Source organism: Camellia sinensis, chromosome 2 (assembly GCF_055761805.1).
Source record: "Camellia sinensis isolate YWXY chromosome 2, ASM5576180v1, whole genome shotgun sequence".
NCBI classification, from domain to species: domain Eukaryota; kingdom Viridiplantae; phylum Streptophyta; class Magnoliopsida; order Ericales; family Theaceae; genus Camellia; species Camellia sinensis.
This window is the reverse complement of record NC_138962.1, coordinates 15,600,380-15,624,680: the sequence shown is the minus strand read 5'-3', so window position 1 is coordinate 15,624,680 and position 24,301 is coordinate 15,600,380. Positions and strand designations below refer to the sequence as shown.

Genomic DNA, 24,301 nt, shown 5'->3' with positions numbered 1-24,301 from the left:
ACAAATGCATGAGCTTCGATGCAAACTTTCAGATTAAACGGGGCTTTTCTTCAAAAACACATGAAAACCGTTTTCTCTTTCTAAAACCAACTTTAAATCGATGAATGGTGTGTAGAACAGGTTTGATCGTGCAATGCGGCTAAATGATGAATAAGAACAACAAGAATAGGTTAAGATTCTAACCTCAAAACTCGAATCTAACGGCTCAAGCTCTAACGATCAAGCTTGGAAGTTGCCTTCTCTAGCTCAAACTTCTCCTCCTTCTAACTAGAGCTTCTCTCTCCAAAAGGCAAGATTGATACAAAATGATATGCCTCACACGACAATCACTGACTTAAACCCTTTGCCGGGACACGTGGCATCGACTGATTCGTTTAACTCAAAAAGGTGACTGACTTGACAAGACAAGACCAAGACAAAGTGTACTCAACAAGCTAGGCGGCACGAACACTCCGGCAAGTAACGACATCGGCTAACAACAAGACTCCGAAAATCAAAGGGCAAGGACATCGGCTTGAAAGGACAACACTTGACTAAATTGTGCCACACCTCGGCCTAGATGTGCCACACCTCGGTCTAGGTCATACCATTCCAGGAACAAAATCACTCACGCAAGGATCAAGGATGTAGAACGCCTAGATATTAACATCTCGGCCCAGATGATGCACTTCTCGGCCTAGGCGACGCGCACCTTGGCCTAGATGGTGACATCTCGGCCAATATGCCAAGGTGAAGATGGACATCAACCAACGGGGTTCCAGGATAGTTCTAAGTGACAAAGGTTTCGGAGGTGTCTAGGCTTAAGATGACCTCGGCAACATACCAGACAAGAACCAAGCGTGCAAGCAATTATTCAAGCAAAACAAGACAAAATTTGCAAATGCACATATTAACACAAGATCATCCACAAATGTATGCAAGTATGACTAAGTCAAAATGAGGGTTGTTACATAAACCCATAGGGGCGGGTTTGGGTCGTGACAGAGTGGTATCAGAGCGATACTTACCACGAGTTATACCGCACACACATGTCCAAATGAGCTATAGGATGTCCTAGAAAAGCGATTAGGGCATTGCATGAACTTGTTAAAGTATGTGTGACTATGACATGACTGGATATATGCTAATGTGATAAACTGTTTAAGTATGCAACTGCTTATGTTTATAATTGCTATAACTGCTTATAGTGAAATAGATAATACAAGAACTGCAAATGAATCCTCATCCTCATCCTCTGAGGCAAGAGTGGCAAGACTGGAGAGAATGATGGAACTCATAACTGAGAGATTAGGGCAACAACAGAACCCACAGCCCCTACCTCCTCCAGTACAGCCAGAGCCACCTGTTAATGATGATATAATTGCATTGACACATAAGTTCAGCAAGATGAAACCGCCATCTTTTCAGGAAGGCTTGGAACCGTTAAAAGCTGAAGCATGGGTCCTTGAGACAGAAAAGTTATCTGAAGTGTTTTCGTACTCTGAAGCACATAAAGTACTGTTAGTTACCTTTACCTTGCAAGAAGAGGCCAGAAGGTGGTGGATGCTTATCCGCGATGACAATACTGTAATGACTTGGGCTTAATTCAAAGGAGCCTTCTTTGAAAAGTACTTCCCTCAGTGTGTCAGGGACAGAAAAGTAACTGAATTTGAACAGCTGAGACAGGGCACAATGTCCGTTGCTGAATATGAAACAAAGTTCACCGAGCTTGCTAGATATGCGCCACACATGGTGGACACTGATTATAAGAAGGCCAGAAAGTTTGAAGGCGGCCTTAATGTTGCAATACTGGACAGAATTAATGTTTTGAAGCTACCGAATTATGTAAATGTTCTTGACCGAGCTTTGATGGCTGAATCGAACATCAAGACACTGAAAACTGAAACACCAGCATCTGAATGGCGTGGTAAAAGGCAGGGTTTTAAATTCAAGAAAGGCAAGCATAACCCATTGAACAAGAAACAGAATACAGGGACAACAACTAGCCCCAGCCAAGGGAGTGGTTCCATACCACCCTGTTCTGAGTGTGGCAGGAAGCACAAAGGGGTCTGTTACAAAATATCTAGAGCCTGTTACAGGTGTGGCAAGGTGGGCAACATGGTTAAAGATTGCCCCTCTGCTCCACAAGCCAATAGTAAAGCTACACCAAGCATGGCAGCATCAACTGTTGCACCAAAATCGAACCCCAAAGCTACCGAGAAAGAGCCCATGAGGCAGGGCCGAGTGTTCGCCCTAGTACCGGGAGATGTGCAGAATACCGAGACCGTTGTGTTAGGTATTCTCTCTATTTGTACTCAAATGCTTATATACTGATTGATTCGGGGTCTACGCATTCATATGTGTCGCATGCTTTTTCGCGAAAACTGAATAGACCATTAGAACCCATGAATTATCTGTTAGCTGTATCATCACCCGTTGGGGGATCCATGACTTGTTCATATATGTACCCTGCTTGTGAAATTATTGTTGGAGATGCACATCTGTATATTGATTTACTGCCACTGAACATTGACCATTTTGATGTAATATTGGGGATGGACTGGTTACAAAAATATCATGCTACTATTGACTGTGTAACTAAACAAGTGATTTTCCATCCACCTGGTTTACCCGAATTTGTGTTTAATGGGGTTGGAGTAGTACCTCTCCCGTACCTGATTTCATCTATGAAAGCTTGTAAATTGATTAAGAAGGGATGTAAAGGGTATCTGTGTTCTGTATTGACTGTATCTACTGATGATAATGCTAATGTGAACAGTATTCCCATAGTCAGAGAATTCCCAGATGTTTTTCCAGATAATCTGCCAGGGGATTTGATTGACAGGGAGATTGAATTCACTGTTGATGTGATTTCGGGTACCCAGCCAGTATCTAAAGCTCCTTACGGAATGGCTTTGACTGAATTGAAAGAATTGAAAGTGCAACTGCGGGAACTGTCAGATAAGAAGTTCATTAGGCCCAGTACTTCACCGTGGGGCGCACTTGTTTTCTTTGTGAAAAAGAAAGACGGCTCACTGAGACTGTGTATTAACTACCATGAACTGAACAAGGTAACTGTGAAAAATAAATACCCATTGTCACGTATTGATGACTTATTTGATCAGTTACAGGGTGCTCAAGTGTTCTCTAAGATCGACCTCAGACGAGGATACCATCAGTTGAAAGTTAAACCAGAAGACATTGACAAAACTGCTTTTCGAACGAGGTATGGACATTACGAATTTTTAGTTATGCCTTTCGGAGTTACTGATGCACCTGCTGTATTTATGGACCTCATGAACAGAATCTTTAAACCGTACCTTGATGACTTTATTGTTGTATTCATTGATGACATACTGATTTACTCCAAAAGTATAGAAGAACATGAACATCATCTGAGACTTGCCCTACAGACCTTAAGAGAACAGAAACTTTATGCTAAATTGTCTAAATGTGAATTTTGGCTTGATCATGGTATGTTTTTGGAGCATGTTGTTAGCAAAGATGGAATTTCAGTTGATCCACAGAAAGTTGAAGCGGTAGTAAACTGGCCTAGACCAACAAATGTGACAGAAGTCCGAAGTTTTTTGGGTTTGGATGGATATTACAGAAGATTTGTCAAAGATTTCTCCAAAATTGCCTTATCGTTGACTCAGTTAACTTAGAAGGGGATATCATTTGACTGGACTGACCAAAGGGAATCAACATTCCAAGAGTTCAAAACTCGACTTGTAATTGCACTGATTCTTACCTTACCTTCAGGTACGGATGGCTTCACTGTATTTAGTGTTGCTTCTCATAAGGGTTTGGGATGTGTTTTAATGCAGAATGGGAGAGTTATTGCTTATGCTTCCCGACAATTGAGACCGCACGAAAAGAATTACCCAACCCATGACTTGGAACTTGCCGCAGTGGTATTTGCATTGAAAATCTGGCGTCACTGTCTGTATGGGGCGACATGTGAGGTGTATACAGATCACAAGAGTCTGAAATATTTCTTCACACAGAAAGAACTGAACATGAGACAGCGGAGATAGCTAGAACTAGTTAAAGACTATGACCTACAGATTTTGTACCATCCGGGAAAAGCCAACACTGTTACCGATGCACTGAGCTGGAAATCGATTAGAAATTTAGCCTGTTTGCTCACCGGGCAGAAAGAATTGCTTTGTGACCTTGAAAAATCTGAAATTGAAATTTTTTTGCGAGAACAAGGTAGAACAATAGCTGCTATTTCTGCTCAACCGGCACTGATTGAAGAAATTAAAGAGAAACAATAATCGGATGACTTCTTGAAGAAGATCATCGAAGAAAGGGAAACTAAACCAAGACCGGGTTTCAAATTTGAAAATAATGTACTAAAATTTCAAGAAAGACTGTGTGTACCGAATGATACTGAACTGAAAAGAAGAGTTCTGCATGAAGGCCACAATTCAAAACTGTCTATCCATCCAGGGAACACGAAAATGTACCAAGATTTGAAATTGAATTTCTGGTGGTCGGGAATGAAGAAAGAAATTGTTGATTTTGTATTGAAATGCCTTTATTGCCAACAAGTTAAAGCCGAACATCAACGACTCGCAGGCTTATTGCAGCCCTTACCCATATCGGAGTAGAAATGAGAACATATCACCATGGATTTTATTGTGGGATTGCCTCGCTCCAGTAAAGGTATGGACTCAATTTGGGTTGTTGTTGATAGACTGACTAAATTTGCTCACTTCTTACCTGTTAAAACAATTTATAATGCGGAAAAATTGGCTATACTCTATATTGATGAAATTGTTAGACTACATGGAGTGCCTGTGTCCATTGTTTCTGACAGGGATTCGAAGTTTACATCGAGATTTTGGCAAAGCTTACAGACTGCATTGGGTACTGAATTGAGACTGAGTAGTGCTTATCATCCTCAGACAGATGGCCAGTCAGAAAGGACCATCCAGACTCTGGAGGATTTACTGAGAATGTGTGTCCTTGATTTTCAGGAAAACTGGAAAAGCCATTTGCCCTTAGCCGAATTCGCCTACAACAACAGTTATCATTCAAGTATTGGTATGGCGCCTTTCGAGGCATTGTATGGCAGAAAATGTAGGTCTCCGATTTACTGGGCAGAAGTTGGAGAGGGGCCTTTGCTTGGGCCCGAGATTGTATATGAAACGATTGAGAAAGTGAAACTGATACAACAGAGATTGAAAACTGCACAGAGCAGGCAGAAAAGTTATGCTGATGTCAGAAGACGAGACAGAGAATATGAAGTAGGTGATCATGTGTTTGTGAAAGTGACACAGATAAAAGGCCAGACTTGTTTTGGAGTCAAGGGCAAACTGGCACCGAGGTATGTCGGACCGTACGAGATTATTGAGAAAATCAATCCGGTGGCGTATCAAGTTGTGCTTCCTCCTGAAATGGAGCATATGCACAACGTCTTCTACATTACTATATTGAGGGATTACCTCCGAGATCCTTTCCATGTGATAGAGCCTACTCGTGTAGTGCTGAGTGATGACTACACTTACGAGGAATGGCCTATTCAGATTGTAAACAGACAGATCAAGAAGTTGATAAACAAAGAGATCCCGTTAGTGAAAGTCGACTGGCAAAACCATGGTGGCGTGTATGCCACTTGGGAAAGGGAAGATGACATGGCTAAAAGATATCCTGAACTGTTTTCACTGAATCCTATTTTCTTCCAAAACGAAGGTAACTCGAGTTTAGAGGACTAAACTCTTTTTAAGGAGGGGAGACTGTAACAACCCTCACCACTGTTTACCGATAAACTACTGATTACTGCTAAACTGAGACTGATTATGAAAAGTAATTGAACCGATTAGAATACTGAACTGACTGACTGAAATCTGAAACTGATTGATTGACTGTATCTGTTTAAATGCATTATCTATTTGTTTGACTGTATGCTTTATGTTTAAATTGTGAATTGAAGGCCTTGTTGGCGGCCGAATCTGAAATTGATCGATGTTTTACGATCATTAGAATTTATGTGATTTTATGATATAATTATCTGAAAACTGATTAGGTATGATTAAATTAGATTAATTAAGGTTGAATAGCATTGTTAGGTTTATTTACAATAGTGCCATTGTTAGTGGGCCATGTAGGCTAAACATATTTGAGCCTTTATATACTCAAACAAACATTTCATCAGCTCATTTCCTCACCACCACCGAACTAGAGAGAGAGAAAATGAGAGAGTTGAATTGTCCTTGTTGACTTGCTTAGAGACTTGAAGAAATTGTAGGAGATTTGCCTAATTGAACTTCTACACTTGTAATTGAAGACCTAGGTAAGGAATTCAACCTCTTAATTGTGTCTTTAAGTTGATTCTTGCATGATTCATGTCATATTGAAGTGCTAAGTCATGAATTGGTTCTAGCATGTTGAATTGTAGCTCTAATCTTGCATGCACGTGTACATTGAAGAGTTTTGAGTTTGATTTCATGGAAATCTTGCATGCATGCTCATATTTATGTCTAAGTCCATGAATTCAACTTGGTTTTTTTTGAAAGAATTGGCTCATTAGAGCAAGTATTTGAAGCTTAGAAATTGATTAAACTCATGCATGTCATGTTTGAGTTATGTTCTTGAGTTTTGGTTTGAAAATCATGTTGAATTGATCTTCCCTTGGGCTTTGATTTTACAATTGAGCTTTGAATCATATTAAACTATGAGTTTTGAGGAGTTTTCTGGAAAATTAGCCCAAGAGGATTGGTTTTGATACATTAAAACTTGGTTTTGAGCTTGAGGTTCAAATCTGAAAATTTCAGATTTTGAACTCACGCACGAGTGGGGTGACTGGCGCTCGAGCGTGAAATTCGTGCTCCCAGTATTTTGCACTGTTTTGATGCCCGCTGGAGCCGGGTAATTGACGCTCGAGCGGGACCTTGTGTCTTATGCTCGAGCGGATGTCGAGCGCCCAATCGAGCGTGATTTTCACCTATCCAGGACTTTTGACTGTTTTACAGTACGCTCGAGCGTCTAAGTCTGCGCTCGAGCGAAAACCTTTGTCTGCATGTCTGCTCGAGCGGAGTAATCGACGCTCGAGCTGGAACCATGTTTTCTGAAAATTCAGAAAATACTTTCAAAGTGCATCTTTGCATCCTCATTTCATCCTAGGCATTCTTAGGCCTAGTTTAAGGCATCTTAATGAGGATATAGATGTGGAACCACACCGAGTCAAGATAGGGATTAAATTATTATCTTTCCCAACTGTATAGCTTAGTGTGTATTCAATCTGTAAATTGTGTAGGGTTGGCGACTGGGGACGTGCTCTAGCCTAACTATAGCCTAGAACTCTGTGAGTAACAACTGTGTAAAGATATGTTCAAAAATGATTATCTTCTGAACAATTGAACTGTACTGTTTCTGAATTGATACTGTTAATAGAATGAATGTATGTCCTCTATTCTGAATTGTATTATGGTATCCTTAGCAACTACTGTTACTGACTGTTACTGTTACAGAGATCTCTGTCGGTTCCTTTGTTGGAACCACTACTGTTTACTGATTGATGGCAATCATTGACTGTTCGGTCTTTCAAGACCTACTGTTTACTGTACTGTTATGCTAATGGATGTACCACATATGACTGTTCTGACTGAACGACTGAAATACTGATTTAATGAACTGTTTTCATTACTGTAAGGACATTCATTATAAACCTCTTTACGCATTATGTTATTCACTGGGCTTTAGCTCACTGCTCATATATATATGTAGGTGTACAGGTACCAGACCGCGGCTAGAAGCGTCGGGGTAAGCTCCAGTTTTGTTAAGCCAACCACTGTGCCTCACTGCGAGGTTCCGAGCCTGTCAAGCTATAGCTTAGGGGTGTTTTAATTTCCCCCGTCTGTCTCTGTAACTATTTTGTTAACTGTATAGACTGTATAGACTGTCACAGCTCATTGGACATTGTTTATTTACTGTATTGGCTTCCGCCAAGCCCCTGTACTCTGTTCTACTGTATTACTGTTAAGCAGGCCTTCGGTAATCTCGGATTACTGGCCGGTTACGGTGCTAAACCCATAGGGGCGGGTTTGGGTCGTGACAATTTCCCTCCACCTCTAACACCACCTAACAAGGATGCTTAACTTGTTTAAAAATCAAGTAAAATGGTTCATAGATATGGTGGTTATATTTTTTTCTCTTTTTTTGTTTTGGTTTTTTATTTGGTGAGTTTTGTTGTGGTTGTTTTAGTTTTGTTATTTTGTTATAAACTTTTCTATTCACGTAATGAATAATAACGACGGATTTTTTTTGGAATCATTTAATTACATAGTTATAATGTTGTAACAATCTGTGCAAAAAGATTATGCATTGAAAAAATTATTTGTACAAAAATTAATAAATAGTAATTCATAAATGTCTACGAAATTCTTCATTTGAATAAAATGAATAAAAATTACACAATTATTAAATAATTTTTCTGCATCAATTATAATATAAAATTAAATTAATGTTCTGAATTAAATAAAACAAGTTACAATTTAATAATATTTAATAATAATAATAATATTATTCTTATTCTTATTCTTATTATTATTATTTTTTATTTGTTACACTTTTAAATGGTGAACTTATCACCACCACCACCACCTACCACCACCAACCACCCACCAGCCAGCACCACCCACCACCCATCACCACCCACCACCACCCACCTACCATCACCACATTTAATTTAATGACAACATATTTATTTATGAAAGTTACTAAGAAACACATTACATATTAATAACAACATATTAAATTGTCTTTGCTAGACTATACATAAAATTGCATATTACACATTGCATGAACAACATATTTAATTCCACACTGATATGCGAAAACCATTATCTTCATTGCCCATGCGATGATGTTTGTGTTTTATTTCGTTTCATTGCCATTTAGCCCAATCGTTGTCCTCAGTATTAGTTATCCTACAAGAAGATAAAAGAAGTCAGTAAATCACAGAAATAGACAAGGAAGGGCGGAGTTATGTAGTAACGGTGTCATAATGACTGAATTAATTTACCAAATAATTACGCATTCACAACCAGTAGTCAGTACGATATTCACTTGCCTTGTTCACATCTTTTTTCTATGCATGGTGAACATGATTTTGCCACATAGCAGTAGCAATTGCATCCCTAACGTTCGATTGGGACGTTAACCCATGTTGTGACATGTCAACGTAGTCAGCTTGGTCTCCAACAAGCCCGTCTGCTTCTGCTTCTGCAGCCATTTCATTATCAGCTTCCATAAAGAATGGATCCATAGCTGCATGCAAACGGATCCAATTGTGCACTATACAACATGCAATCACGATAGGCCCTTGTCGTGTAGACTTGTAATTTGGCATGGACCGCAATATTGGGAAATGCTTCTTCAAAACACCAAATGTTCTTTCTATGACATTGCGTAATGACGAATGTCGATGGTTAAACAATTCCTTAGGTCCTATATAACGATGGCTATGAAACTCTTGCAAGTGATACCGTTGAGACCGAAATGGGGCAAGAAATCCAAACATATACGTAAAACCAGCATCAACTAAATAGTACTTGCCTACATGTAAATAATGAATGCACAGTTCTGTCAATTGATATGTACAAAAACAGACAAGGAAAAAAGTGTACCGTATGTTATTCAGGGACAGTCACCATTGGGTGGGTGTGAGAACTGTAGATCAGCTCGTGTAAAAGTCAAGCAGAATAGCGTTGTCGTGAGCGCTACCTTCCTATCTAGAATTAATAAATGTGAACAATATATCGAAGTCGCAAGCTGCGAGTACATTTTACGATGTCGTTGCTTTCCGACCGCGGAATGTATTTTGTCTTGAAGCAGGGACCCATGCATCCACCAATGTGTCATCGATAGCACTAAAACAATCCTAATTGACAGATATTTGTTTGATATTAAAAGCGAAACAAACTTCGATATTACTTTCATAATAAAAAAAATAATATTTATTAACACTTATTGATACGAACAAACTTACAGGACAGTCATACTGTTTGTACCTTGAACCAGGGAAAAAACCTCCTATCATTCAAAATTTTTCCCGGTATGTCCTCTAGGTTACGTGGTTTGATAACCGATGATGAAAGCTTACACAATGCCCACATAACAATTTTTATGTGCCGACAAATTGTTTCCGTGGAGTGTTGAAATCTATCTGCCATTATTCGATGGCGATCATTTTGTGCAAAAGTGTATAAAAAAATTCCAAGCGATTCCTCTACACTGATATGCATATGTTCAGTATCGATAAAGCCATTATGGAGTAAAGTGTCTTTCAATAAAATGAATGTTTGTGCATCCATTCGTAAAACGTTCATCATTGTTTCTGGATGGCCATTTAGTAGGCCGAAGATGTAATCATCACCTCTGAATGGACACATTCGCTGCGGTCGCCGACTACTTGATGCGTTGATATGGTCATGCATTAAAGCAATCATCAAAAAGTCCATAAAATCATCAACAACCTCATCATCCTCTGATGAGAGCTCCATTGTATTGTTTCCTCTGTCGGATGACATATGCCTTTGTCTACATCACAGTAAAAGCATAATTATAAAATATGTTACTCATGCTGTAATAGTTAGCGTTATTGGTGAAACAGTAAAATTCAGAGGAGAACAAAATTTATTTAACACATGGTCATATTATAATAACAGAACATAGTTTTAATATAACAGAAAACACTTAAAATTTCAAAAAAAAAAAAAAACATACGAACATAGAAAAGGAAAGAGGATATGATGGAATGAAAAAAAATTAAGAAAAACCAAATCAGGAATAATGACATCATCAAACAGTTCAGCGAAGAAGATTTGTTAACACAAGCAAAACAGAACTTCTCAATTCACTGCAAAGCGAGGATCATGGCTAGGCACAAATGGGTAGGAGTGCGCATAAAAAACCTCTGCCATTCCTTATCCTTGAACAGTGTCAGTGCCCTAACGTACTGCGACGGTGGTATGTCCCCAAGCTCAAGTAATGCATCTTGACATGCATCAAGGGAATAATCATCACCACCTGCACTTACAGCCTCAGTCTCATTTTCTCGTGCACGTGAATGTCCTGTTTTGGCTTGTATATAGGATGTGAAAGCTGCGCAAACATCATCAAACCCACTTGACCGTGACTTTTTGGAACGACCACTGTCAGTCTGGCTGGTTGCAGGGCCCCTCTTGTGACCTTTGCTCTTCGCTGGATCCATATACTCATCCCCAAATAAGTCAACAGGAATGGCCTCAGCAGCATTACTCCCACCAGTATCAACATTCCAAAATTTATTTAACATGCCATCTTCTTCTTCTGAGTCAAGGGATCCTTGTGTGGATGCACGAGACAGGGCCCCTGTGGCACAACAATTTTCAACAATTTCTGTCATTTCTTGAAAATATTCAAACCCTTTTGTCCTAAACTTCTTCACATTTTTTCTAGCCTACAACAATTACAAAACAAGAATTCAGCACTGTATATATCATGAAATGTTTAAAATAAAATTAGAAAATAGTACAGATTGATGGAAAATCTTATTCCAAAATTCATCGGGTGCAACAACAGTGCCTATAATAAGATCCCATCCCAGACCAGTCTGTGCCTGCAGTCGCTTAAATGTCTGGTAATCAGCTTTCAATCGCTGATATTTTTGGCGCACCTTGACACATGTATACCGAAATCCATATATGTTGTGCAACTGATTTGCATAATGATTCCAATGCCTAATTGTCCACGAAGTAGTATGGCCCGTTGTTTGATTGTTTCTAACCTCATCTCTCAACATATTTATTAATTTCGTTTCAATTCTGGGCATTCACATTTTGGTGTTCTCATTGTCATCGGAATTATTTCCATCCATCTATAAACATACAAATTATATTTAAACTAGTTTGGGATGGATATACAAGCATAACAGAGTATTTTAAAGTAGTCTGCGATGGATATACGAGAATAACAGCGTCAAAATGGTTTGAAGGAGAACACAGATAAAGGAAAAAGAACAGATGATTTTATTTTGAGGAAAAAAATACGTAACAGATTAATTGAATTTAAATAGCAGAAATATAACCACAAAAAAAAAAAAACATTCAGATAGCAGAAATATAACCACAAATAAAAAAAAAATCAATTTATATTGTGTTTATATAGGAGGAAACAAATTAGTAACATATAACCACAAATAAAAAAAAAAAATCAGTTAACATTGTGCTTAAATAGGAGGAAACAAATCAGTAAAAGAAAAATTAAGGAAAAAAAATTAGTAAAAAAGCCCGGTAGGTTCAAACAGACCGGTAGATTTTAACGAAGAAATAAAAAACCGGAAGACAAAACTGGAAGATGTGGGAGGACCGGCCGGTCGACCGGCCGGATGATTCGGGGGACGACCGGCCGGGTGTCCCAGGCATTGCCGCTTCAAACAGTTCAAACCATTAACTGATTGATGAAAGGTTCAAACAGTTCAAACCATTAACGAAGAAATGGAAAACCAGAAGACAAGGTGGGAGGACCGGGTGGTTGACCGGCCGGATGACCCGGGGGACGACAGGCCGAATGTCCTAGGCACTGCCGCTTCAGGTTCAAAGGTTCAAACAATTCATAATTTAAAAGAACAACCGATCTGAAATGGAAAATACGCCTCTACAAATTCTCAAAAACCATTTAGGAACTAATTTCAACTTCTCTGAAATCATTTATACATAACAGATGAAGATTGATTTACTGACTATTCTTGAAGAACAAAAAAGTTGAAACAGTTCAGGATGAAGAATAAAATCATTTATCGACTCGTCTGAAATCATTTTTAGATAACAGATAAAATCATTTTCAGATAACAGATGAAGGATGGAGGATTTATTTACCAGATCAATGGGAGTTGAATAGTTATCGTCGGTGACGGAATGTGTATACTGATTGAATGTGCCACTGTTTGCTCGTCGGATTCGACAATAAATTTGATAAATATGACCTGAGAAAAATTAAAAATAAATTAAGATGAATTTCTCAAATAATTTCCCTATAACAAAATATGTAAATAAATTTGTGAGTAATTTCACCTCGCAGTTATCGTTGTTTAGTTACCCGTAATAAGAATCGTTCGCAACGCACAAATCGTAACTCAGTCGATTTGTGAAATATGATACTAGTACAGAGCGGGTTGGGTGGATTCATTATTTATAAAATGAGTCTGAAACCCACTCGTGATGAATTTGAAGTACGGATGTTTGATACAGAGAAGCCATCCGTGATGAATCTGAAGGACTGATGTAGATGAGCTTCACGTGAAAGTTGCAGAGACGATGAAGAAGGCAGAAACGTTGAAAGGGAGATACAAGCTGCCAAACAGATTTTCAAAATGTAATTTGAATTAACACGCGGAATCAATTTTTGAACGTCGTATCCAAACGTCATGTTCGAGCTCACGTGTTGAAAATTGATTTGAATTAACAACCAAACAGAGCCTGAGTTTTTTTTTTTGAAAAAATGAGATTTTATAATAGTTTTATTTTTCTTTTTATTTTCTTTTATAAATGTTACTCATAATAACGAATTTTATTTATTTATTTATTTATAAAAGTTGTGGTTGCCAAATATTTTTTTGGTGTTTTGGTCCAAAAAAGCTAATAAGTTCATTTTTTAAGTGGGATGCCAAAGGGATGTTTGGTTACACTTTTCTGTCATGGTCATGTTTGTTTCGCGGCTTGAGTGGTCGGATTGGACTACTATAGCTGTGGGTCCCATCCACAGCATCTTTGGTAGTGAAATGAGAGGGTGGATTGATACTCTAAGGGGCTTAGTAATCCCCCTCAATAGGGGATTAGCTTGGCTGAGTTTTGGATGAGATTAGGAAAATAGTGACGTGATTGAATTTATTTTATATAAAATTTTATTTTTTTAATTTTATTTTGTTTACCAAGTGCACCCGTTTGTTTAATTTTTTTAATATAAAAATAATTTATTTATTTATTTTATATTAAAATGATTTAATAATTTCATTACTAACCATCTTCCATATTATCATAAAAACAAATACACTTTTACTTAATCTCCTCGCTAACAATCCCCACATTAACAATCTTTTAATTAACAATTCTCTCACTAGTAACTTCATCCAACCTAATCCGCCACACAAACGTGGCCTTCAAGTTTTTAATTTATTTGCGTTTTAGCTTACAACTTTCAAAATAAGCCAATTTTGGCAAGTTGGCTAAAAAATATTTTTTTAACTTTTTTGAATCACAACATTTTTTTATTTTTTTATATATTTTTTCAAAAAAAATAAAAAATAAAAAATAAAAAATAAAAAAAAATCAAAAATTTGACTTTTAACTTACTTCTCAAAACAAACCAAAATAATCTTAAAAAATGTAATATTTTTAAGCTAGTTTTTTATTTTATTTTTTTAAGCCGAAATTAACTTTTTAAGAGTGGAATATAGCGAAAATGACTTGATGCAGATTTAGATAATTCATAATAATCTCGTTGTTATTTGTTATTCTCTTGAAAATTGTTGACAGATATCGCAAGTTGGAGACAAGAACAAAAAACACAAAAAGGGAAAAAATGAAGGAATAGTAAAAGCTTAAGGCTGTGTTTGGTAGAGGTTTGTAATTATGATTTGAGAGTATGAGTTGTATTTTGATTTTGTGAGATTTAGAATTATGATTTAAGCGTGAAAAATTTGTTTGGTGAAAGAGTTTTGAATTGAGTGGGGAATTTTTGATGTGACATTTGATATTTGATATAAAAATTTACAACTCAAAGCTAAACATACAACTCAAAATTATTTTAAAGCACATAACAAATTTTAAAAAATTCAGAAAATATTTTTTTTGAATATATAAAAATTAACATATCAATTGCAAAAAAAAAGAATCACTGTTCTGGTCAACCGGCCGGACGACCGGTTGGGCCAAATTTCAATTTTTTTTTTTGAAAATCGCGCTCTGTTTGACAGTGTTTTCTGCAGAGTTGTGAAAAATTAATTCTACAACTCTATCCAAACACCATATGCCAACTCAATCATAGAAAACGATTTTCAGAATCGTTCCAAACAAAACCTAAATTTTTTTAAAAAACTTTTCTTTGCAATAAGTTATTCCATGAGACTGGAATTTAACGTCAACAGCGTGCCGACCAATAAGAGCAATATAAGAAGAAAAAAGGTCACAATGCATGGAGTAATTTTAAGAATTTTACCAATAACTATCACATTCCTTAAAATTTTATTGTTTGAGCACACTATGTCAACATGATAATGTGATATACCTGACCTATTGAATAATGAAAAAATCACTATTCAGTGAAGGTTGTGAAAAAAATATCATAAGCATGGAGTGCAACTTTGATGTGGTGTACTTGACCTATTGAATAATGAAAAAAAATATCACTATTCAGTTTTTTACTTACACTCCACCATAGAATAAGTTATGCCTTATATAATTTTTGTAATTTTGTTTTAGTACTCCACTTGTAATTCTTCCCTTGTTTACCCACAAACATGATAGTATGACCTTGAATTCATAGTCTACAAACATTAGGGCGATTCAATATACAAGACTTCTACACAATTTTAAAAAAGTAACAAATATATATACATGAACTTGTATCGGACTAAGGACTAAGACCAAGTCATAATACAAAAATTAGATTGTTTTGTGAATTTGTTATGTTTCAGTTAAGTTGCAAATTAATTTGGAAAATTATATTATGACCAATTCAAAATCTGTTAGATGTCACTATATGTTAATCAAACTTATTGCTTGACCACTGAATGGTTATGAAAGTTGAAACTTTTGTTGTATAGTCTCAATCATTCAAAGCTTTTTATGATAGAAATTTACTTTGAAAACTCCTTCACAAAAAGAATTTCCTGGTAAAAGTCCAAGAAATGAAAGAAAATAAAAACCAAAGACGTGTGGATATGTGGCTGTCTAAATCATGAATACAAACAATAATGGGTGGGTCCAGTGCTTAACCGTGTGGACCCACTACTTGAGTGGCCCTCCTCCCCTTAGTTTTCCTCAATCGGTATCAAATGACTTTGCTTTGGTGTAACTTTTTGAAAAATGAAAGTTATATTAAAAATTAAAAATTAAAAAGTTAAAAGTTAAAAATAATCATATCTTTTTATTTTTTAATACAACGCTGTCACATTATTGAATTTTTTTAGCCTAAATAAATTTCTTTTAAAAAAAAGAGTCTTCTGCATCAAATCTCTTTCTTAAAGAGACCCATTCAGGCGAATTCGGATTAAACAAATTTGATAGATAAATCATTAATCTTTTCAGTAATACAAAAAATTTAAATAAAGTTTGTATTAAATATTTTAAAATAATTTTTTTATATGTATAAAAATAAAAATTATAAACAATTCTATAAATTGTATTAAACAGGACCATACACGCTATTTAGTGAGTTTATACCTAGCCATTTAAGGGTTTTTTTTTGTTTATAATTTTGGATTGCTTAAATTTATATATATACATATATATATATATATATAAAATTTAACTTATATAAGCTAAACAAAGCTAATTGTTAAAAATTTGAGAAAAGAGTATGCTTAACTTTTACTTTATGTTTATCATCTTAGAATATCAGTATCGGCCTCTCTACAATGGCTTTGAAGCTATTGTAAAGAACAAAAGCTGTGAATATGTGATCCATTAGCCTCGTTATAGCTTTCATTCATTTTTCTAACGCTACAGTACTTTCTTGATGAAGCGAGCAACTGTTTAGAGGGTATTCAATTTTTTATGGGTTACCGAATGTTCGCCTGGAAGTCTGGGTGGTCAATGGCAAATTAATTTTTTTTTTAGAACATTTCCTCTAGTTTTATCTTTACAAAGAAACATCAGAATTGTTTGGCTGACAGCTTATCAATTTAATAAAAAAAGAAAGAATAGCAAATATTTTAATAGGATTGAGTTAGAATAGAGAGTTTGATATAGTGGGGTGACTAGTTAAAATAGAAAATGACATTTTTAGTTATAATTTAACTAAAAATTTAAAGAGATTGATGCTGATGCTCTTACAATATGCAACAAATCATACCAAATCTTGCGACTAAAAGTCTTTCTTTACAATATATATAAATGTACGATAATATGTAAAATATATATTAAAATTTTATTTTTTGTAATATTATTTGATTCTTACTGAACTGTCAATAAAAGTCAGCTAGCAAGACCCATCAAATTTTTAATGAAGACATCACCAACCCACATCTCCTATAAAATCCATGAGTGTGCTCTTCTCTCATTGTGGGTGTACATGTGAATGTTATTACTCTGTTTTACCTACAATTTACAAACTCAGAAAGCAGAGGACAGAAGCAAAGTGTTCACTTTGAAAACATTTACATAACAACTCTTCAACTGATCAAGTGTGCGATGGATCAGCAGGAATCAACATCTGAGCTTGAATTGCCAGGATTCCGATTTCACCCAACAGAGGAAGAGCTTCTCAGCTTCTACCTTAAAAACATCATTTTTGGCAAGAAATTGGGAATTGATATCATTGGTTTCCTCAACATCTACCATCATGATCCTTGGGACTTACCTGGTATGCATTGCTCTTTCTTCTTAAAGTTTTGTTTTACCATTGCAAAAAAGTCTTGCTAGCCAGTGCTTTAGGACACAAGTAAAAGATAAAATATATATATAAAACACAATACACTTTTTATTAATTTTAATATATTTTTATTGAAATAAATATAATTTTTTTAATATTTTTATTTATTTTCAATACATCTTTTACATACTTTTCAATATTAAAGAATATCTAAAGTATCCCACATACCACACTAAATTTAAATTTATATCACAAATTAAAATTCCAATCACTTTAGTAAATATTTTTCTATATATATAATATTTTTAAAACTAAATATCGATGATGATATTTCAGGACTGGCAAAGATTGGGGAGAGAGAGTGGTACTTTTTTGTGCCAAGGGATAGAAAGCATGGCACTGGAGGGAGGCCTAACCGGACCACTGAAACCGGGTTTTGGAAGGCAACGGGTTCGGACCGCAAGATATTAACCTCGTCTGACCCGAAAAAGATCATAGGACTGAAAAAGACACTAGTGTTCTACAAAGGAAGAGCACCCCGTGGATGCAAAACCGATTGGGTCATGAATGAGTATCGTTTGCCTGATAAATGCCCCTTACCACAGGTACTAACTATTTTATTATATGAATTGGATTTAGATAAACTATGTTCTACTGCATTTTTTTTACTATTTATATATGATGAGAGCAGGGCCTACACTATATGACGAGGGAGGCCCTATTTTTATTGTAAGTAGACGGTCAAAATAGGAAGAATGTAACCCAACTCATTTTATATAGTATGAAAATTTGTAAAGAGAAAGTGATTCCAAAGTAGAGCTACTTTATTAGTTTTTTGTTTATCTATTTTTTGAACACTTAAAAATTGTTTAATCACTATCTCCTTGAAGAAAAAATAAGAAAGAAAATGGGCATATTTTGTTGAGTTCACACTTGGTCATTTGAGGTGGGCACACCCTGATTTTGTGTAAACTAGCTTTTGGGAATCAACAATAAAACATATTTTAAAAAGTATTCACAATTTAAATTTGTCTTTATAAAATTTAAATTTAATATACATAGGCCACGCGACAAATTATTTAAGAATTATGTTTTCCTTCACAATTCTAATTTAATTAGTTTGTGATGCAGGACATAGTACTGTGTAAGATATACAGGAAGGCAACCTCCTTGAAGGTGTTGGAACAGAGGGCAGCAATGGAGGAAGAAATGAAGACAACAACCCATGCATTTCTTCAACCTTCTTCTCCTCCTCCAATGGATCCAACAATCTCATTTTTCAGTCAATACGAAGACTACTTGGCACCACCAATGGCCTCCCAACACGTGGCCTTCAAGCAAGAAGATGAAGATGATCTACTAATACTAGAAGACAAAAATTTTGAAGAAACAGAGGAAAGCAGAGGAATCATTGCTACTTCTCTTCTGTTGCCGGAGCTCCAAGTGCCTAGGTTGGGCATGGACTGGACACAAGACCCGTTTTGGACCCAGCTAAGAAGCCCATGGCTTGACAATTTGACTCCCTATGCCACTACTGTACAAAACTTCTAAGGCCTGTTTTCTAGGTTATATATATGCTTAAAATTGAGCAAGAATTGGAGATTGTAGATAGCTGCCCGGATTTACCTGATACACGTGATTAGTAGTAATTATGTGTATTTGAAGTTTATTCTGTAGGGGTGAGTTCAAAGTGGTTTTATCGTAGAGAGATTTCTTATTAAGTGATGAATCAAAAATATTATAGGCATGATAACTTGTTTAGAAGACTTAAAGCGTTTAACTGATCCAAATTAATAAATAATTTTACATCTGTTTTATTAGAATTTTTTTTTTCTTCTTATTTTGAAGAAAGAGTTTATAATTTCTCACCATAATTTGTTTGATCATTTGCCTGGAACATAAGTTAATGGACAAATTTGGGCTGCATGCCAAGAGGTGGATTTGGAGGTGGAGGTGGCGGTAGTGAAATTGTGCAAATTTATTAAAGGGCAATTTCATTATAATTCAAACTACAAAAATTAAATTGACACAACACAAGAGGTATAGTAGAAGGAGTACTATCTTGCTTATTAGCTCTTCCAATACGATTAACTTACAGAGTTAAAGTCAAATTTATTATTACTGAGCATAAGTATATAACAACAGCTTATGCATTTGGAGCAGGGCATAGTACAACTTGGCAATTGTGAATTTACATAGTGTCAAACAAGAGTCTAGAACCAAAAGGTACTTGGTTGCCACAATCAAGGTTGTCACCAGGGCTAACCCCAATTATTTGACAATACCTCTGGTAAAACCCAATTCGATCTTGGACCCTTGCATCCGAGCCATGACCACATTCAAGTCCGCCATTTATGATGTTTGTGATGACACCATACCCTGGAAACCGACCTGCTGATTGGTCAACCGCTGATGGTGTCCAACTTCCGTCAATAACGTCGTGGCATGACGGCTTTGGCGACTGTGGAGTCATCCAGAACCATATGGCTGTCTTGAATGAGATGACTGGGTCAGTTGCTACTAGATCTGGGTTGTTTAAGAGGTCCACCCCTATGGCACTTCCAGCAGGTCCATAGTTGTAATTGCTGATGAAATACCATTGCATAATAATCAGTTTTCATTTTTACATAAAATCATGTAATATTTTTTTGCTTCAAATTTTAATAATGATTAAATCTGAACTAGTGCTTACTAGGAAATTTGGATTGGGCCTCGGCCATAGTATTTCTGGCCTGGTGCACAAGGCCATTGAGCATCTTGAACGCAGTAGTCAGGAGGGTTGCCTTGTTCGCGCAAGAAGCAGTATCCCCAGGCATATGGACCATCAGGTGCAGTTGCCCACCCACCTACACATATAATTATGCACTTCAAATGTTTTATCACCCATTTTTAGAGTAATTTTTTCCCTATTAACAAAACCTATCATCACCACTTGAATTGTCATTGACACTAGGTCTATTTAAATCCTGTAATTAGAGATGGTAGATGGTAGGATTGAAGTTTGTGAATCCCATCACAAATCTCACCTTGGGGATTTGATTTATGATTATAAGATCAATTTATTTATTTTTTTCTCAATGAAAAGTCTATATAAAAAATCACACCTGATAAATGATATAATCAAAATGAGACCTATGAATTGTCTCACAGACCACAACATCTTTGAGGAGAGTAATTATCTAGTTGATAACAAATCAGAGTCTTTTATAAATCCCATGTTCATTAATCTAGCTAATAACAAACCACAACATGATCTTTTATAGATACCATGTTAACGATGTGTCTAATTAATAACAAATAACTATGTCCTTACATAGAAAAAACACTAAAAAAAAAATTAAAAAATTTAAAAATAATAAAACACTATTTGTTAGATACACAACAACATGATGCGATAATTTTTGTCCAAAGATAAAGATAATCACTCTCTCAAAATGTGATGTGTCATTAATATTAGGGTTCGTTTGTTTTCAGAAGTAAATTAGGTGGGATTGTTAGTGAGGAGATCGTTAATGAGGGGACTGTTAGTGAGAAAACTAAAAAAAATTGCGTTTGTTTGATAACCAGAGATAGGACTGGGATTAATCATGTAAAATTACACAAATACCCTTCTTGTATTAGTATCAAATTTAAGCTTATACCAACTAATTAATGCATTACCCAATTAAACTACTCAAGAACTAACATTAAAATGAATAACGTTTGAGAGCCACAATTTGTGTGGCTCAAATGGCTCAAAACTGCCAAAACGACGTCGTTTTGGCATGCTTTGTGTTCAAAACGACGTCGTTTTGGCAGTTTTGAGTCATTTGAGCCACAAAAATTGTGGCCCTCTACCATTGCCCAATTAAAATTACATAATTGAAAATACTAGTAAAGAATTCAACTATTAATTTTTTATTTTTGTCATTATTATTATTAAAGAAACCAACCAATGATTTCTTCGAAACCAGCCCATGGTTTTGAGAAAGTGATCATCCCATTAACAAAATTGAATAAGATGTTGCCTTTCACTTCATCCATCTAAGGCCAACCCAGCAGCCTTCACTTCATCTATCTAAGGCTGATTGAGATAATCAACCTCAATGAGAACGATGATGTTGCTTCATTTGAGTATGACTTTGTTTTTTTCTTGCAAATTTCTGGGTTTGTGGGTTTGTGGATGAGAACGACGATGTTGCCTCATTTGAGCTAATTTTCTGTAAATTTCATGGTTTGTTAATATTTTTTGAAGATGGAAGGAAGAAATAATGATAGCTTCATTCGGGTATGATTTTTTTTTCTTGTAAATTTCTGAGTTTGTGGGATTGTGGATGTTTGTGGATGAGAACGACGATGTTGCCTTATTTGAGCCAATTTTCTGGATTTGTTGATATTTTCTGAAGATTGAAGGAAGAATGTGGCTGAACATTCTTGTGGGCAAAATCATCATTCACACTCTAAAACCAACGGCTTGATTTCTAATACCAAGTCCTCTGAGCCTATGCTAATCCCCTCGTTAGAGGAGATTCAAAATCCGAACGGACTATCACTCCGGTAGCTATTTTGCAAACAAACAATGAATCCGACCTCACTGCTAATTCTAATTCCAAACCTCAACTCGGAAAACAAAACGGTGCTTAGAGTTTATACAAAAATATTATAAAAATTATTAGAACAATATTCACTTCCCCACTACACAATTTATTTATTCGATTTTGTCTTTCTCTAAATATTATCAGGACGACTTATTCGGTGAAGTTACTACACTCTGTTTTGGGGTCAACAAATTGGCAAAAAGGTCCCTTTCAAAAATTAAAAAAAATAATAATAAAAAAGGTCAACAGTGGTTTGGAGGGGGAGAGATTAAACTAACCGGTGGTTTCATGGGAAGTTTGGGCCAAGAAAGCAGCAATCTCCCTTTGCTGTGTGGCAGTGTCGCCGGTGGTGGCAAAGCCGGGGAAAGAGTTGGCAGCGGCGATGAAAGCGTCATAGGTGTAGAAGCCAGTGGCAGGACAAGCAGCGTCATTCCTATGCAAAAGCATTTCATCAAACATTGAACTAGTAATCAAACTGCTGATGCCACCTCCTCCACCTCCGCTGCCACTGCACTGGCTTTGGCAGCCTTGGTTTGGGTCGCAGTAGGCAGGAGTGGTTCCACAATACCCAAATTGGCTGCAGCATAGGCCTCCTGCGCACAGTGCACCCCCAACTTGACTTCCACATTGCTGTGCTGAGATTTTTAGTACTAGTATGGCTAGCAAAGAGACAAGTATCAACGCCAAACTAGGCCTCATTTTGATATTCACTTCTGTGCCTTGTATTTGTAGTGATTTTGTTGAACAAAGTAATATTGGATTTTATATAGGGAGTGATGGGCGTCATAGAGGGATGGATTTAAGTGTTTTTTTATTGTATGATATTTGTATGGGACCTAATTAATGGTGACGTGCGTTGGATATTCGTTTCTTATCCAAATCTCTCTTTATTATAAAGTAAACCAAAGACCGGGGGCGGCTTTTAACTTTATCTTCATTAATGCTATCTACTTTGATATGGAAATGTTAAGTTGCGTTTGGTTGTGATTTTAAAATGTGATTCAACGTGGTAGTTTGAGTATGGTGTTTGAATGGAGTTATGGAATTAATTTTTTACAGCTTTACAGAACGCTTTGTCTGTTTTGTCAAAACTGAGTGCGTGTTTCAATTTTTTTTTTTTTCAAAACGGGACGTCCAGCCGGTTGACCGGAATAGTAATTTTTTTTTTTACAATTTTTGTTTTTGCAATTGATATATAATCGAAAAAAATATTTTCTGAAATTTTTAAAATTTTTTATGTGCTTTAAAATAATTTTGAGTTGTATGAATTGTAAATTTTTGTATCAAATTTCAAATGTCACATTAACAATTCCCCACTCAAATCATAACATTTTTCAAAACTACTTGCAAAACTCTTTACCAAACAAATTTTCTACATTCAAATCATAATTTCACAACACACAAACTCAAAATACAACTCATACTCTCAAATCACATTTACAAAACTCTACCAAACACTACCTTAGTTTTTAGTTTAAGAAAAAAAAAAAATTGTTATTATAAATGGTCACATTATTATATATATATATATATATATATTGGTAAAGTCAAAAAATTAATTAAAATAGTCAATTTTCAAATTATTCTAAATATGATAAATGCTTAAAAGGGGACACTTCATTAGAAAATTATAAAAATTTTATGATAAAAGTTATAAATAACAAAGTTATGTATCTACTTTTAAAATTATGAATGAAAAACTTAGGTTGCGTTTGGTAGAGTTTTGTAAATATGATTTGAGAGCATGAATTGTATTTTGAGTTTGTGAGTTGTGGAATTATGATTTGAGTATAAAAAATTTGTTTGGTTATGATTTTTGGATAGAGTGTTGTATTGAGTTTTGAATTGTATGTGAAAATCAGTTTTGAAAGTTTGATGTGACATGTGAAATAAGAAAATTTGTTTGGTGGTGAGTTTTCAAAATAGTTTTCAAAATTTAATTCAACCTATAATTGATAATCAAACACACAACTCATAACTCGATATCCGTATTTTTGATCAATAGTCATAACCAAACTATTTTTAAAATATTCAAATAAAAAAATAATTTTTTTTTCAATTAATTGTTTTTAAGTAATTTTTTTGAATAATTTTTTTTTTTCAAATAACTTCTATGTCAATTATTTTTTCTGTCAATTCATTTTTTAGACCGGTATAAACATTAA

At 35.6% G+C, this 24,301-nt stretch overlaps 3 protein-coding genes across 3 annotated transcripts; 1 reads left to right on the top strand and 2 right to left on the bottom strand.

Annotated features, from left to right (window-relative positions):
• Positions 1 to 9,076: 9,076 nt before the first annotated feature.
• On the bottom strand, positions 9,077 to 11,770 carry LOC145810398 (uncharacterized). Its single transcript, XM_082907534.1, has 4 exons — positions 11,504 to 11,770; positions 10,902 to 11,428; positions 10,400 to 10,527; positions 9,077 to 9,543 (listed from the first exon to the last, which is right to left on the bottom strand). The coding sequence occupies exons 1-4, from the start codon at positions 11,768 to 11,770 to the stop codon at positions 9,077 to 9,079; spliced, it is 1,389 nt and encodes a 462-aa protein (XP_082763660.1).
• A 5,424-nt stretch (positions 11,771 to 17,194) lies between these two features.
• Positions 17,195 to 19,382, top strand: LOC114264826 (NAC domain-containing protein 6). Its single transcript, XM_082913792.1, has 3 exons — positions 17,195 to 17,550; positions 17,896 to 18,164; positions 18,691 to 19,382. The coding sequence occupies exons 1-3, from the start codon at positions 17,379 to 17,381 to the stop codon at positions 19,108 to 19,110; spliced, it is 861 nt and encodes a 286-aa protein (XP_082769918.1). The 5' UTR covers positions 17,195 to 17,378; the 3' UTR covers positions 19,111 to 19,382.
• Positions 19,383 to 19,602: 220 nt separating this feature from the next.
• Positions 19,603 to 22,920, bottom strand: LOC145819859 (endochitinase-like). The gene is made up of 3 exons (XM_082913790.1): positions 22,415 to 22,920; positions 20,252 to 20,405; positions 19,603 to 20,144 (listed from the first exon to the last, which is right to left on the bottom strand). Exons 1-3 carry the CDS (start codon positions 22,833 to 22,835, stop codon positions 19,751 to 19,753), a joined length of 969 nt encoding a protein of 322 aa, XP_082769916.1. The 5' UTR covers positions 22,836 to 22,920; the 3' UTR covers positions 19,603 to 19,750.
• Between the last annotated feature and the right edge of the window lie 1,381 nt (positions 22,921 to 24,301).